The sequence below is a fragment of the Vigna umbellata genome, chromosome 3 (genome assembly GCF_029865625.1).
Source record: "Vigna umbellata cultivar VRB3 chromosome 3, Vumbellata_1.0, whole genome shotgun sequence".
NCBI lineage: Eukaryota > Viridiplantae > Streptophyta > Magnoliopsida > Fabales > Fabaceae > Vigna > Vigna umbellata.
In genome coordinates this window covers 12,097,083-12,111,231 of record NC_142167.1, presented here as the reverse complement: position 1 = coordinate 12,111,231, position 14,149 = coordinate 12,097,083, and the positions used below count along the sequence as shown (strand labels likewise).

Here is a 14,149-nt window from a genome sequence, read left to right as displayed (position 1 = left end):
ATATACACACACACTAGAGTGTAGTTTGCAATAGTAGTTGTGTAATTTGAATGGACTAAAAATTTACAACATAATATTTAAAAATTCTAATTATTCAAAAATATAATCTTGATTTTCAACAATTACTGCTTTTAGAAAAAAAAAAAGTATTTTTTTTATCAATATTTAATCCATATTTATTTATAACTTTTAACAGCAAAATCATTTGTATTTTTTTAGAAATCAATGTGGTTCATCATATTTTCTAAGTTTTATAAGAAAATTATAATGTACATATTATATAATTTTAATTTTAATATATTCATTTAAAATGACGCTGACCAAAATTTAATTTTGTAAAATAAAATATTAAATTATTCGTAATCAACAGCGAGAAATATATAATTATTTTCTAAAATTATTTCTAGACATTAATTTTAAAAAACTAACTTTGACTTAAATATTTTATAAGTAATTAAAATATATTAATTACATAAAAGTTATTTTAACTTTTACACATAAAATAAAATATAAATATTGTTATGAAAACAATTTTGATATTTAAGCGTAAGCAGTCATTTTATTGTTTAAATAGAAAATCTGATATATATTTATTCATATATTTTATTTCATATATAATTAGTTGGAAAAGATATTTTTAATTTAACTAAATGCAGCCTATAATATGTATAGAATGAGGAAAATAATATTGAAACGAAAAGAAGGGTCACTTCAATCATATTCAACAGATAAAAAAGTTTAAAAAATTAAAACCAGATTAAATAAAAAAGAATAAGGTGAATGACCAAAAGTATGATTTTACCTTTAAGAAAATACAATAAATAATTGTTACTATACCTGGTCTCAAAACTCAAAAAAATAAGGTGAAAAAGAATTTACAGAGAATTGGAGAACATTAACATCATATTTCTTTGAGGAACATATTCTCAAGTAAGCTAAAATTGCATATGATAAGAGATCAAATTACAATAAACATGTGATGAACATAACTGGGCAAAAATGAAAGAATCGGCGTTGAAGAAGAACCCATAACTTTATCTGGGTTTAAGGGAAGGTCATTACAGTTGTTGATAAGCACATATTGCCAACCCAAGATGTTTTCCAATCCTTTGTGACTATAAATCTTTCATCTCCAAATTGAACTTTAGCTCTTCTGATCTGGGTTGAATGGGAATGGGCGTATAAATGCAGAATTCATTTGCCAAACTTTGAGTGAGGCTGTCACAGTGGCCTCAGTAGCATTGTTGAACAAGAACAATCTAGCAGCTCCATAGATTGCCTTTGTTGGATAAACCCGAGATGTTACACACGTTCTTCCACCTTGAGCAAAGCTTTCAACAATAGAATGGTCCACCTAAATTATAATATAACGCCGATTCATTAGTTAATCCGGTTAACATGCATAAGCTATGAGCTTTTTTGAGCAAGAAAACAACAGAAAACTTAAAGGAATAACTCAATTACCAGCATCCGTATGGAAAACTTTTCGCCTTTAAGTACTGGAACAACGCTCCCAAAGATTTGCTTGCGAACGTCATTTGCCTGAGAAGACCTACCAAAACAATGTACCAGATTCTTCAATATTGATTTTTTGACAGTCTAGTATGGATAACTTTCAAGTTCAGAATTAACAGATAGTAGTCTAATACCTTGATTGATCAGAGCAAAAGGAAGTCCTAAGATTTCCATTTCTTCCTTTAATGACATAGAAATACACAGGAGTATACTCAGAAAGCCCCTCATCAGCCAAAACCAGAAGACCAAAAGGTCCCAAGGCACCACGTTGTGCAGCTCCACCGCTGCTACTGCATGTGAACTCCTCATTGGATTCAGCTGTTTTCTGTAGGGATTCCGTGTCTATCTCAAACTCCGCAACAACGTCCAACTGTTGCATTGGTACACACAATGTCACTTAACTCAGATTCAACTTTGTTCATGTATAGCTAAAAATTCGACAGCTTTAGAAACTTGTTATATATCATGAACACAAACCTGTGTGGCTGTTTCAATATCTAGTGACAACACTGACCCTGGTTTTGCCTTCAAACTTTTGAATTTATCACTTCTCAATCTCAAACTCTCCACCTCAGCAACAGGCCACTGAAGTAAGTTGCTGCCAGTCTTCGTATCAAGCCTCACAGTTCTTGGAATACTCTGTACAATCAAAATTTAACAATGCTATTACCAACTAATTATAAAGTTAAAAACACATGTACACATTGAACTAAAATAACACAGTTTTTTAAATGAGTAAAAGTTCAGTAACAAACTATCATATACGATAAGTTAACTCGTTTTTACAATATTTATCCTAAAAACCATACTTATGATTTTATATTGATCAATAATCGGAAATTCTTAGGTGTATTATATAAAAATTAAACTTTTATATCATATATAAATGTACCTGAACTGAAGCCCAGCCTTTGGTAACATCTGCATATTCACTGTCAGATTCTCCAATCCAACCCCACAAAATTCTCCTGTTCTTGTTCTGATCAAAAAATGTCTTGGATGCATAGAATATTCCATAGTCATACCTTAAACCAACACCAACATCATTCTTAACATCATCTGGTGTGAACAGAACTTTGTTATCATCGTAAGTCCCTATGGCGTAGTAATCATGTCTATCATCATCCAAGCTGACCTTCATGACATGCTTGACCTCAGCCCCATTAACAGAGGTATCCAATCCATTTCCATTTTTCTTGGACACAGGGAAGAAGTCGACACACTCCCACATGCCAGTGCCAGGGACAGCTCGAAGCAGCCCCTCCTTAAGCTCAAAGGTCTTGAAGTCCTCAGTGTCATAAACCAAAGCAATGCCAGTTTTATTAAGCTTGGATCCTATGGTTATGCGCCACTTTCCTTCAGAGGTGAGCCATGCAGTTGTAGGGTCACGAAAGTCCTTGGCACCAATGCCTGGTGGTGGGACCAAAACCGGGTTCCCGGTGTGTTTGATCCAATCCAGAAGCAGAGGGTCAGAGGGGTCAGCAGGGTATGCCAGGTTTTGAACTTGCACTGACTCATTGGTCGAACCTGTGTATAACATGATGATTTCACCATTTGGTAAGATGGTGGCTGAGCCTGTCCACACGCCTTGCTTGTCATACCATTGATCAGCCACCATTGCCAATGGAAGGTGAAGCCAATGGATCATGTCCCTTGACACCGCGTGTCCCCAAACTATGTCACCCCAAACTGCACCGTTCGGATTGTATTGGTAGAAAAAGTGATACCATCCCTTGTAGTACATAGGACCTGAGACGAATTCAGGGGAGGAATAAAACCAAGTCAAATTAGATTTCTTTTTTAAATATACTTTTACTTCTCCTAAAATAAAAAGGCACCAGGTTTTATTTATTTATTTTATTATAAATATTTTAAACTAATGATTTTATTTTATTTCCATTTTTTTTATAAATCTCACGTCATCTTATTTCATTTTATGTTATTTAACTCCATTTCATATATTCAACCTTATGTGGGCCCTCTGGCAATGCCAATTTGCCACGTTGTGTTGCGTTTGGAAAGTTAATTGCTTCTATATTAGTAGTAATGGATAATTTTGTGAGACTGATTGTTAAACCATTACAATAGGATGTCAAAATCCAATCGAACTCCCTAGACCCCGCTAAACTTTAACTCGGTCCCAGTATTTATGTGGCTGCTATTAATCAGTGCGTTCCGTTCAAGGAGACAATTCTTTATAAATGAAAATGGTGACAATTCAACCCAAAATATTCAAATCGGAAAAAAAAAAATAGCAACGAATTAAATCGAATTACGCAAACTTTGCAAGGTGGAAGAGTTCTTACCATTAGGATCTGAAGCAGAGCAAATCAGGTTCCCCAGTCCAAGCCACAGTCATCCAACAAAAAAAGATAAAATAACAGGGACAATAGTTAGCATGAGATAAAATACATATACAAATGGTACAAACATCCACACCAGTATTCACAATTTTTTTTTTATTCAAAGAAAACATTCCGACAAAACGGGATTTGACCCCATCAAAAACTCTTTTTTGAAAAAAAAGATGACTCTTTATTGGCTAAACCTTGATTAATTATTGTCCTTCTCACTTTTGACATGACCTTTTTCCAAGTAGAAAGACCCACGGAATCCTAATTCATATTCCCTTTTCGTTTAACCACAAAATGGTATCTCTAAAAAGTGAATTACATAAAACAAACAGACGTTTCGATCGTAAATAATTTCTACTGTAGAGACAAATTATTACACGATACGAGAAAACTATTCAGGCTAATCCAATATCACACATAATCAAAACGTTCCATCTTAATAAAATACAATAAAGTGTCACCTGGATATTGGTTAGGTAGAAGTTGAAGACAAGAAAAACGTGTTGATTTCAAATCGTAGAATTTTAGTTGGGTTAGAGACGAAGCAAGAAAACCAAAAGAATTACCGTTCATCCAGTTTTTCTCTGGCTGGAAATGAAAAGAAGTTCTCTGCCAAGACAACATGCTATTGTCCCAAGGAAACGCTTCGGAAGCTCCTCCTTCACTGGCGAATAACAAGTTCGATGACTTCTCCGACACCCCGGAAGAAACACCCCTTGAAACAGGGTACCATTGGGAAGAAAGCAGCGATGTGGGACTTTGGTGATCTTGTTGATGGTTGGATGTAGGTGATGAAACGTGAGTATGAGGCACGCCGGAGGCCCTGTAACCCCCATAGGCGACGAGGGAAGAGAGGAAGAGCAAGCCGCAAACGATGAAAAGAAGGTCCTTGCGAGTGGTTGGGGTTGGAGCGGCGTGAGAGGAAGTAGGTAACAACGGTTTATGATGTTCCATGGTGAGAAAGAAAAGATGAGGGACAGAGGAAGTGGCTGTGAATGAAAGAAAGAAAAGAAAGAAAGAGAGAAGGAGTAATCGGGTATGGTGTGTTATGAGTTGTTGGGAGAGACAGCATGCATGTGTGTGGGGATTGGTTTGGGTTGGAAGTGTGCAGAAGGTGGGTTCAGAAGTGAATGGGATGAGAGAGGCTTTTCCTCACGTTGCAACATTTTATAGGACTCGGATCCCAGAGTCTGAAGAAAACCAGCACTGATAGGGATATCAAAGACAGATTTGAACACTAAAAAAAATAATTTCAAAACATTTTTTAATCAGAAAAATGTATGTTTTTATAAAATTTTGGTTTCTTATAATTTGAAAAAGTATTTTCTCAGAATGTCTGTGACATGAAACACATGAATTGTGATGAGTGGATGAGGTGGATGGGATGGGGCCCCCAGGTGGAGGTTCGGACTCAGACATCTATGTCGGGGACATCACATGCATAATTGGAGTTCAAGGTCCTACAATTTTCCAATGCAATGATTCTTCGTTGTCTTTTGTTTCGTTCTTAGTTGAAAATTAAGGCTGTGGTTAAGGATGGTAATTCGGCAAATTTTTGTACACTTTGGTTTGGTTAATGTGTTTCGAAAACTTTCTGCATTTGGATTCATATTTAGGTGGTAATTGTTTTAATAGGAGTATTTTTTTGTTTAAGAGTTTAATTATATACCTACATTGTACTCGTCTCTTACATTTTGATTAACGAAAGAAAAAGATAAACTGATGTGTAAAAACAAACGATAAACGATAAAAGATAAAAGGACTTTATTCAAGATTGGTAGTTAAGAGCTTATTTTTCGTTATTTTACTTTTCTTTCAAGACATTTCATAAATTAATATTTACATGATAGAATTTGTAAAAGGTAAATAATAATATCGCAGAGATGTTTCTACAATGCTAAATTTGTTAACTTTTTTTTACCAAAATTGATTAATTAAAACTATATTATTAAAATTATCTTCACACTAAATATTTGCTTCTATGGACGGAAAAACGTGAGAGAGAATAAAATACAAGAAAGAGAAATAAAATTACTTAATTAAATGTCAAAGATTAAAAATAATTAGAAAGTGAAATGCTCTTTTTATTATTTTTTAGCTTTTAAATTATCAATTTTAAATAATAATAATAATAATAGTAATAATAATAAACACCTATAATGAAATATTATAAGTGATTTACAATATATTATATGTATGTGCTAAATAAATATCATAATAGAGCAGAAATTAAAAAAAATTGAAATCAGCTAGACCTCTTCAAATTATAGTCCATCCTCTCTCATCCCAAATTTGACACTTTCTTGCTGTCAGCTTAATACCAAAAATGTAAGAAATTATTTGGGACAATTAAATTTTTTTCACATGTACAACGTGTATCATGAGAGTTATAACCGCTAAAAATAGTTAATTGATAAAAACTATTACCGAATTGTTTGTACAAGTCTTTCTATAAACAAAAATAACAAAATATCATTTCTACTAAAATATTTAATTTTCTATAAGATATAATTTACCAGGAATAACATTTTTCTAATGAAACTTTTATTACAACTGAAAAACATACAAATATTTTTTAAAAAGTAACTTAAATGTTATTTTTAATGCAAATGTCATTTTCTATAAATAAACAAGATAAACGTGTTTTTTCTTCTTCTGAATTTTGATTGTGGAAAAACTAAAATATTTTCTTCCATCAAACGTTCCTTAAATGGAAAGACCAAAATTCAATTAAATTTAAAAAATAAAATTAATCATATTAGTAAAAGACTTTATTTAGAGGAATAAAATAATAAAAGTAAACTAATTAAATAATCATTCGAGGGAAAAACTTAAGACATTCAGTTGATATCTAATAAAACTTGAAAGCTTTCAGAGTTTTGTTTGGAAATATGTGAAGTTATATGAGGTGGAAGGATAGATTTAAACTGATATAATTTGTTTATATTTTTAGTTAATTAATATATTTTATTGCATGGTTTTATTCCGAAATTTTCTATTGATATTAAAATCTATAATAAGTCTATAATATCTATTTTTCTTAAAATGCTCAGAAATAAGAATATTTTTTATAATAATAATATCTAATACGAATAATCTATATAATATAGGATTATAATTGGTTGATTGAATAAACTAAATAGACAATTTTATATGTAACTTTTAATAATGTAAGAGTAAACATAACTCATATACTAGTAAAATTGAATTCAGTTTTATCAGTGCTTTTGAAATAATCAAAGAATCAACTGATTTCATCTTATTATAATTGCCTTTACTTTTGATCTCAGAAAAGCCATTCTCAACAAATCTTGAAACTCATAAAAATTAATAAATATTCATATATTAAATTGAATAAAAGAAATTATCATTATATTCATCAGTTGACGAGTGAACATATAGATCAAACAAAGTTTAATGATTGTAGAAAGATTTATAAAATCTCCTTGCAAATACATAAAAGTTTACAACTTATGAGTAAAAAATCTTATTAAATTTTGACATGAAAAAAAAATTGACTAAAAACTTAATTTTGAAAAAGTAAAATAATTTATTTAACAGTTTAAAAAAATCTAACTTGTTTTTCAATAATATTTTTTCTTCAATGCTAAATCTCACCGAATCACGAATCCAAATTATGTTGTTTATGGAAAGGTGGCTGAGACAATTAAGGCAATGAAAAAGTACTAAGAAATAATAGGTATAAAGAACTGAAAAAGAAAGATAACAGGAACTTACGTGTTAACCGTGTTGGAATTGAAATCTAACCAAATCATTCAATAAGAATTAGTCTATCTCAAGTTTTAGTTTTGTCAAAAACCAACAGTTTTTTTCTTCTTTCCTTTCTCTTTTCTTATTATTATATTAGCTGTTTGTTTGTAAGATTTAATCAACCATTAAATATTATTTTAGTTTTTAAATTTAAACACAATGCTACATTTTAATTTTAAACTTTAAATATATTTAAGACTTAAAAATATATTTAAATCTTTAATCAATAATATACTTATATTACGAATGCAAAATCATACTTTTCTTTTTCAAAATATAATAAATATATACTTTAGTTATATACATACTCCAACGTCTAGATCCATAACTAATATTATATATATATATATATATATATATATATATATATATATATAAGAGGTATCTATTTTAACATTTTATATAAATGTTATATTAAATTCCAGAAAATGCACCGTCAGATTATTTTAAACATAATTATGAAAAGAAAAGAAGACGTGAGAAACTAAGCAAAAGTGTGATGAGCATTCCAAATCTACATATAAGAATATTTGAACTAGCAATAGTTTATTGGAGGGGCGTAGGTGTGTTTTAATGTATATGAAGGCATGATCTTCTGTATGACTACAAAAACTTTAGATCTACTCTGCTTCAATATAATAAACGTAAATAAACTTATTTAACTTAACTGTCTTTTTTTTTTTTTAAATAAGAGTTTAAGATATTATGATAAGATATACTTATATTACTTTTTCGACATTCTCCTTGTAGAGTTTCAAATAATAACCTCCACCGTGATGCATAATGTTTATCTCGATGGATAATTTTCATTTAAACATATAACTACTATCCGATGTTTTAAATAAACTTCCACATTGTCTTCTTTTTCTCAATATATAGTTTAGGTATCTAATCTTAATACTTTCACATCAATATGCTTATGAAATAATTGAGTCTCACCTTTTTTTTTCTTTTTCAGATTTTTTTTTTCTTTTTCAGATCTTTTTTTCTTTTAACTTTCTTCGTGTTTATTCCACTCATAATAATTATGGACCCAATTAATTGAATTTTCTAAAAAAAAATCAACTTGAGTTATTCTAAACCAAAATAATTGGGTTGAAAGTGAAATTCTCACTTTTTAAAAATAAAATAATTTTATATTTGTAAATAAGTTTCTATATCAATTTTAAAATAGATTTTAAATCCCAAATAATTTAAAATCATAGATAACAAATATATATTGAGATATTACACATCACATTATGTGAAAATTACACTCAAGTTTTAGTGGATTGCAATTTCTATTCAACATAATAATAAGTAATACTATAAATACAAAAATATATTTAGTATCTAATCTTTTTATATGAAACTAGCGTAAATGTAGATGTTTTGTATCCACATTTTTTAAATATTCATATTATATTATAGGTTAATAATATATGTAAATTGATTAAGTTATAAGAAAAAACAATAATAACAAAAGTAAGAAATAACTAAATATGAATTATAATAAAGAAATAAAAGAGAAGAAAAATATGATAGTTTTATAGAGAACATTTCAAATTAACAATTATTTCTAAAAAAATCAATTAATAATTATATGTTTTAAAAAATCGGTTAATAATTATATCATAAAAAGTAAAATGATAATAAAATTTGTTTACACAACAAGAAAGAGATATCATTTTTATATGTAGAGATAGATAAATGCATAGATGAATAAACATTAATTAAAATATAAAATATAGTTTGACACAATGTATAATTTATTTTAATCATATATATTTTACATAATTCAATTTCATAGTTTTTAATAGTCTAAAGATAAAAGTGCATACCTAGAAGTGTATAGCATTAAGTAGTACGCTCAACTTAACTAACTATTATATAATATTTATTTGATTTACTACATTATATTTCACGTCCTTTTGTTTTTCAACTCTTAATAAATGCATACCATTTCTTATAAAAGGAAAACCTATGTTAGCCTTTCCAACTATAAATGTCTTTAATTTTAAAAAATATCTTAGATTTGAACAGATACACTAACTTTTAAGTTACGCTGACGTTTGTTGCTGCTAGTAAATGACATGCAATTACATTCAAGACATATAGAAACATTATACCTCTACCCTAAGCATATACTAAATATCACAAATTGGTTTATTTTTTAAAATTATGAATATTTGCACATTTTTTAAATATAGAGATTCCAACAATTTTTTAATTTCAAAAGTTTTGGTAAAAAAAGTATGCTAATTTTAAATCATTTTATATTAAATCCCACTTATAAATTGATATTATGTTGATTTATATCTATCAAAACTCATTTATTTTAGAAAATATGAAATTAAATTTAAAATTTAATATAAATATTTAAATTTCAATTACAAATGTGGCTGCAGCGGAATGGTTAGCGTAGAATAACAAACCAAACCAAGAAGGTTTTTAATACGAACGTGTCCCTTTTAATTTCTACTCAATTAAACTTACCAAGCAAATAAAAATAACAAATAAAGAGAGTAAGGTTGAGGGAAATTTGCATAGATAATTTTATACTGGTTTGGATCTTACCAATCCCACATCCAGTCGTTTATGTCAAATCAAGATAAACAGTTCACTATTCACAAAACAATTACAAATTACAAACACAAAGAAACAATTTGTAAAAGTTTAGAAACCACCTCTCTTGTTACCCCAAGAGATGAAAGTCACTTCCCCTATAACCCACAAGGGATGAACACCTTCTCTGAATCTTCACAAAGGATGAACACCTCTTCCGAATGTTTCACGAAGGATGATAGGCTTTTAACTCAGGAACAACAACAACACTCAATCACACTTCATGTGAAAGTTCTCGCTCTATGCCAACACACCAAGTTCTCAAAGCCACAGCACAAGGGTTCAACAAACCCTATAACCGCACACTGCAGATAAGATTTTTCAAAATACACTTATTTCATATTTTGTATTTAGTATTTTACAATGAGAGTCCCAGTCTGAAAATTCTTATAATTGCTCATTATAATCAATTATGACTGTCATAATTGATTATTGATAATCGATTATTATAAATTGATAATCAACTTGAGTATAAAATGAGGTTTTCTGATTCAAAATAAATTTTAACTCAATATAAGGCAAACAATACATAGAATCAAATATAAATCACATCCTATACATAAATATACTAAACTATAAAAGCTTTAATATAAAAACAAGTCTTCTCAAAAATCTTCGTGCAATCAAAATTTCTGCACTTTAGCTTTATGCTAACAATCTCCTCTTTTTGATGATGATAAAAAATATTTTAATTTAAAGTTTTTTGTAACCTGTACTGATATGTAACTCATACATAACATAAAGAAGAGGGATTAGTAGACAAAAGATAAATATAATTAAGCCCTTAAACATATTTCTCCCCTTTTTTATCATTATTAAAAAGACGCCATGTTTGATATAAAAAATTTCTCCCCTTAAATATAAGAACTCCCCTTGAATATAAGTCATAAACAAATAAATAACAATTATCATAATTTTTATTAAAGGGAAACAAAAGACATAATTCAAAACATAGAAAATACAATAAATTTAGAAATCATAATAAATAAATAAAAACAAGATAAAGAAATACTCCTCTTTATTGAGTAACTTAAACAGAATTAAATTGCATTTGATTCTTTAAGGAAGAAACAGAACTAGTTAAAAAAAATTATCAAAATTTTCTTTTCAAGTTAAAAACTCCCCCTTAATTTGACAAACCACACTTTACCAAATTTTGGTCACACCCAAAAACTTCTTCCTTAATTTTGAAATAACCTGCAAAATAGAAAAAAATAATATTTTGGTACCCAAAAATACTTATTTGGGTCCTTTAAAGTTAGAGAAAGATTATTTTATAATTGGAATCCATGCATATATTCCATTTGGAACACCATAATGTTTTATTCTACATTTATTTGATGTATGGTCATTTTTCATGCAATAAAATCAAGTAACATCATTTGGGTTCGTATAATTTTTATTTTTATAATTATAATCATAATAATTTTGATTATAGTTTGGAACATACTTGATTTTATTTTTATAATTATAATCATTATAATTATATTTAGGAACATTTTCAATTTTATTACCATAATCATAATTATAGTAATTATAATTGTATTTAGGAACATTTTTATCAACCGTTTTAACATTTGAATTACTTTTACTTTTAGCATGAGTTGTTTCTTGTAATTTATTTATATTTATGCAAGATATGCATTCATCATTACTAAAACAAATTCATTTTCTAAATAGAAAATTTTATTTTTTAAATCTTTTTTTTCTTCAAAAATATTTTCAAAGTTTAATTTTAAATTTTTATTTTCTTCAAAAATATTTTCAAAATTTAATTTTAAATTTTTATTTTCTTCAAAAATATTTTCAAAATTTAATTTTAAATTTTTGAAATCCTTTTTCAATTTCTTATGAGCTTTATCTAACTTTTCAGATTCTACTATTAAAGCAGCATAAGTTTCATGCAATTCATCTTCACTATATTGACTATAATTATCAGAATCGCTAGATGTACTTACTTGGTTTCCAATAATGTCATCGTCTGCCATCAAACAAATGTTTGCTTCTTCATCAGATTCGCTCAGATCAGAAATTGTTTCATTGTCATCCTCCCATGCAATGTAGACCTTCTTTTTGAAGTTTTTCTTTTCTTCACCCTTATTTTGATTTGGGCAGTCAGCTTTTAAATGCCCCCTTTCTCCGCAATCATAGCATCTATAGTTTGAGGAAGATCCTTGATTTTCTATCTTTCCGTATTTGAATCTTCCTTTGTCTTTTGATTTCATGAACCTGTTGAGCCTTTTTATCATGAGTTTCAAAATTTCTTCCTCATCTGGGTCTTCATTTTCTATTTTGTTCTTGCTCCTTTCTACCTCAGATTTTAAGGCTAGAGTCATTTTTTTCTTAGTTTTTGCTTCTTCTTCATCTAGTCTTCCAAGGTCAAGTTTATGCTCTCTCAATTTCCCAAATAATACCGCCATATAGTCATTACGTTGAGATTTTGTGACTCAGAAATTGCAGTCACTTTTGGTTGCCACGACCTGTCTAAAGATTTCAATATTTTTATGTTAAGCTCATCATTTTCGAAAGACTTACCTAGTCCAATGAGATGCTTAACGATGTTGGTGAAGCATTTCTGAACGTCTGAGATTGTTTCTCCTTGCTTCATCCTGAACATTTCACATTCTTGGATTAAGTATTCTTTCTCGCTCTCTTTACGTCATATGTACCTTCGTGGGTCACTCTCAGCACTTCCCACATCTCTTGAGTGGTCTTACAAACACAGATCCTGTAAAACTCGTCAACGGTTAAAGCAGATGAAATAATGTTTCGAGCTTTCACATCATTTTGAAACCTTTTCTTTTCTTCAGCAATCCACTAAACACAGGGCTTTGGTTCCTGCATATTGTCAGTAGGAATAGACGGACCAAATGCAATAACTTCCCAAATATCACAATCAATAGACTCAATAAATATTTACATTTTTACCTTCAAGAATGCATAATTTTCACCTGTGAATAGAGGTGGTATATTGATAGAAGCACCCTTTGCAAAAGTTTGATATGATCCTGCCATTTGAATAACTATCAAATCAAGCTCTGATGCCAATTGTCAGAGCGGCTGCAGCGGAATGGTTAACGTGGAATAACAAACCAAGAGGATTTTTAATACGAACGTGTGTCTTTTAATTTCTACTCAATTAAACTTACCAAGCAAATAAAAATAACAAATAAAGAGAGTAAGGTTGAGAGAAATTTGCACAAATGATTTTATCCTGGTTCGGATCTTACCAATCCTATATCCAGTTGCTTATCTCAAATCAAGATAAACAATTTCACCACTCACAAAACAATTACAAATTACAATCACAAAGAAGCAATTTGTAAAAGTTTAGAAACCACCTCTCTTGTTACCCCAAGAGATGAAAGTCACTTCCCCTATAACCCACAAGGGATGAACACCTCCTCTGAATCTTCACAAAGGATGAACACCTCCTCTGAATGTTTCACAAAGGATGATAGACTTTTAACTCAGCAACAACAATAGCACTCAATCACACTCCCTGTGAAAGTTCTCGCTCTATGCCAACACACCAAGTCTCAAAGCCACAACACAAGGGTTCAACAAACGTTATAACACTTATCACCGCATACTGCAGATAAGATTTTTCAAAATACACTTATTTCGTATTTTGTATTTCGTATTTTAAAATGAGAGTTCCAATCTGATTTATAGATATCTCACTCAAGGATACATCTAATTAACGTGTGATAATCAATTATCCAATTATGGTAATTAATTATGCATTTAATGAATACACAACAGTAAACTATAAAATGAGATTTTCTGATTCAAGATAAATTTTAACGCAACATAAGGCAAACAATACATAGAATCAAATATAAACCACGTGAACTATAAAAACTTTAATATAAAAACAAGTCTTCATGAAGATCTTCCTGCAA

At 29.3% G+C, this 14,149-nt stretch overlaps 1 protein-coding gene across 1 annotated transcript; it reads right to left on the bottom strand.

Annotated features, from left to right (window-relative positions):
• Nucleotides 1–885: 885 nt before the first annotated feature.
• Nucleotides 886–5,036, bottom strand: LOC124841370 (acid beta-fructofuranosidase). Its single transcript, XM_047317630.2, has 7 exons — nt 4,436–5,036; nt 3,822–3,830; nt 2,408–3,264; nt 1,993–2,154; nt 1,650–1,885; nt 1,465–1,552; nt 886–1,354 (listed from the first exon to the last, which is right to left on the bottom strand). Exons 1-7 carry the CDS (start codon nt 4,821–4,823, stop codon nt 1,145–1,147), a joined length of 1,950 nt encoding a protein of 649 aa, XP_047173586.1. The 5' UTR covers nt 4,824–5,036; the 3' UTR covers nt 886–1,144.
• Between the last annotated feature and the right edge of the window lie 9,113 nt (nt 5,037–14,149).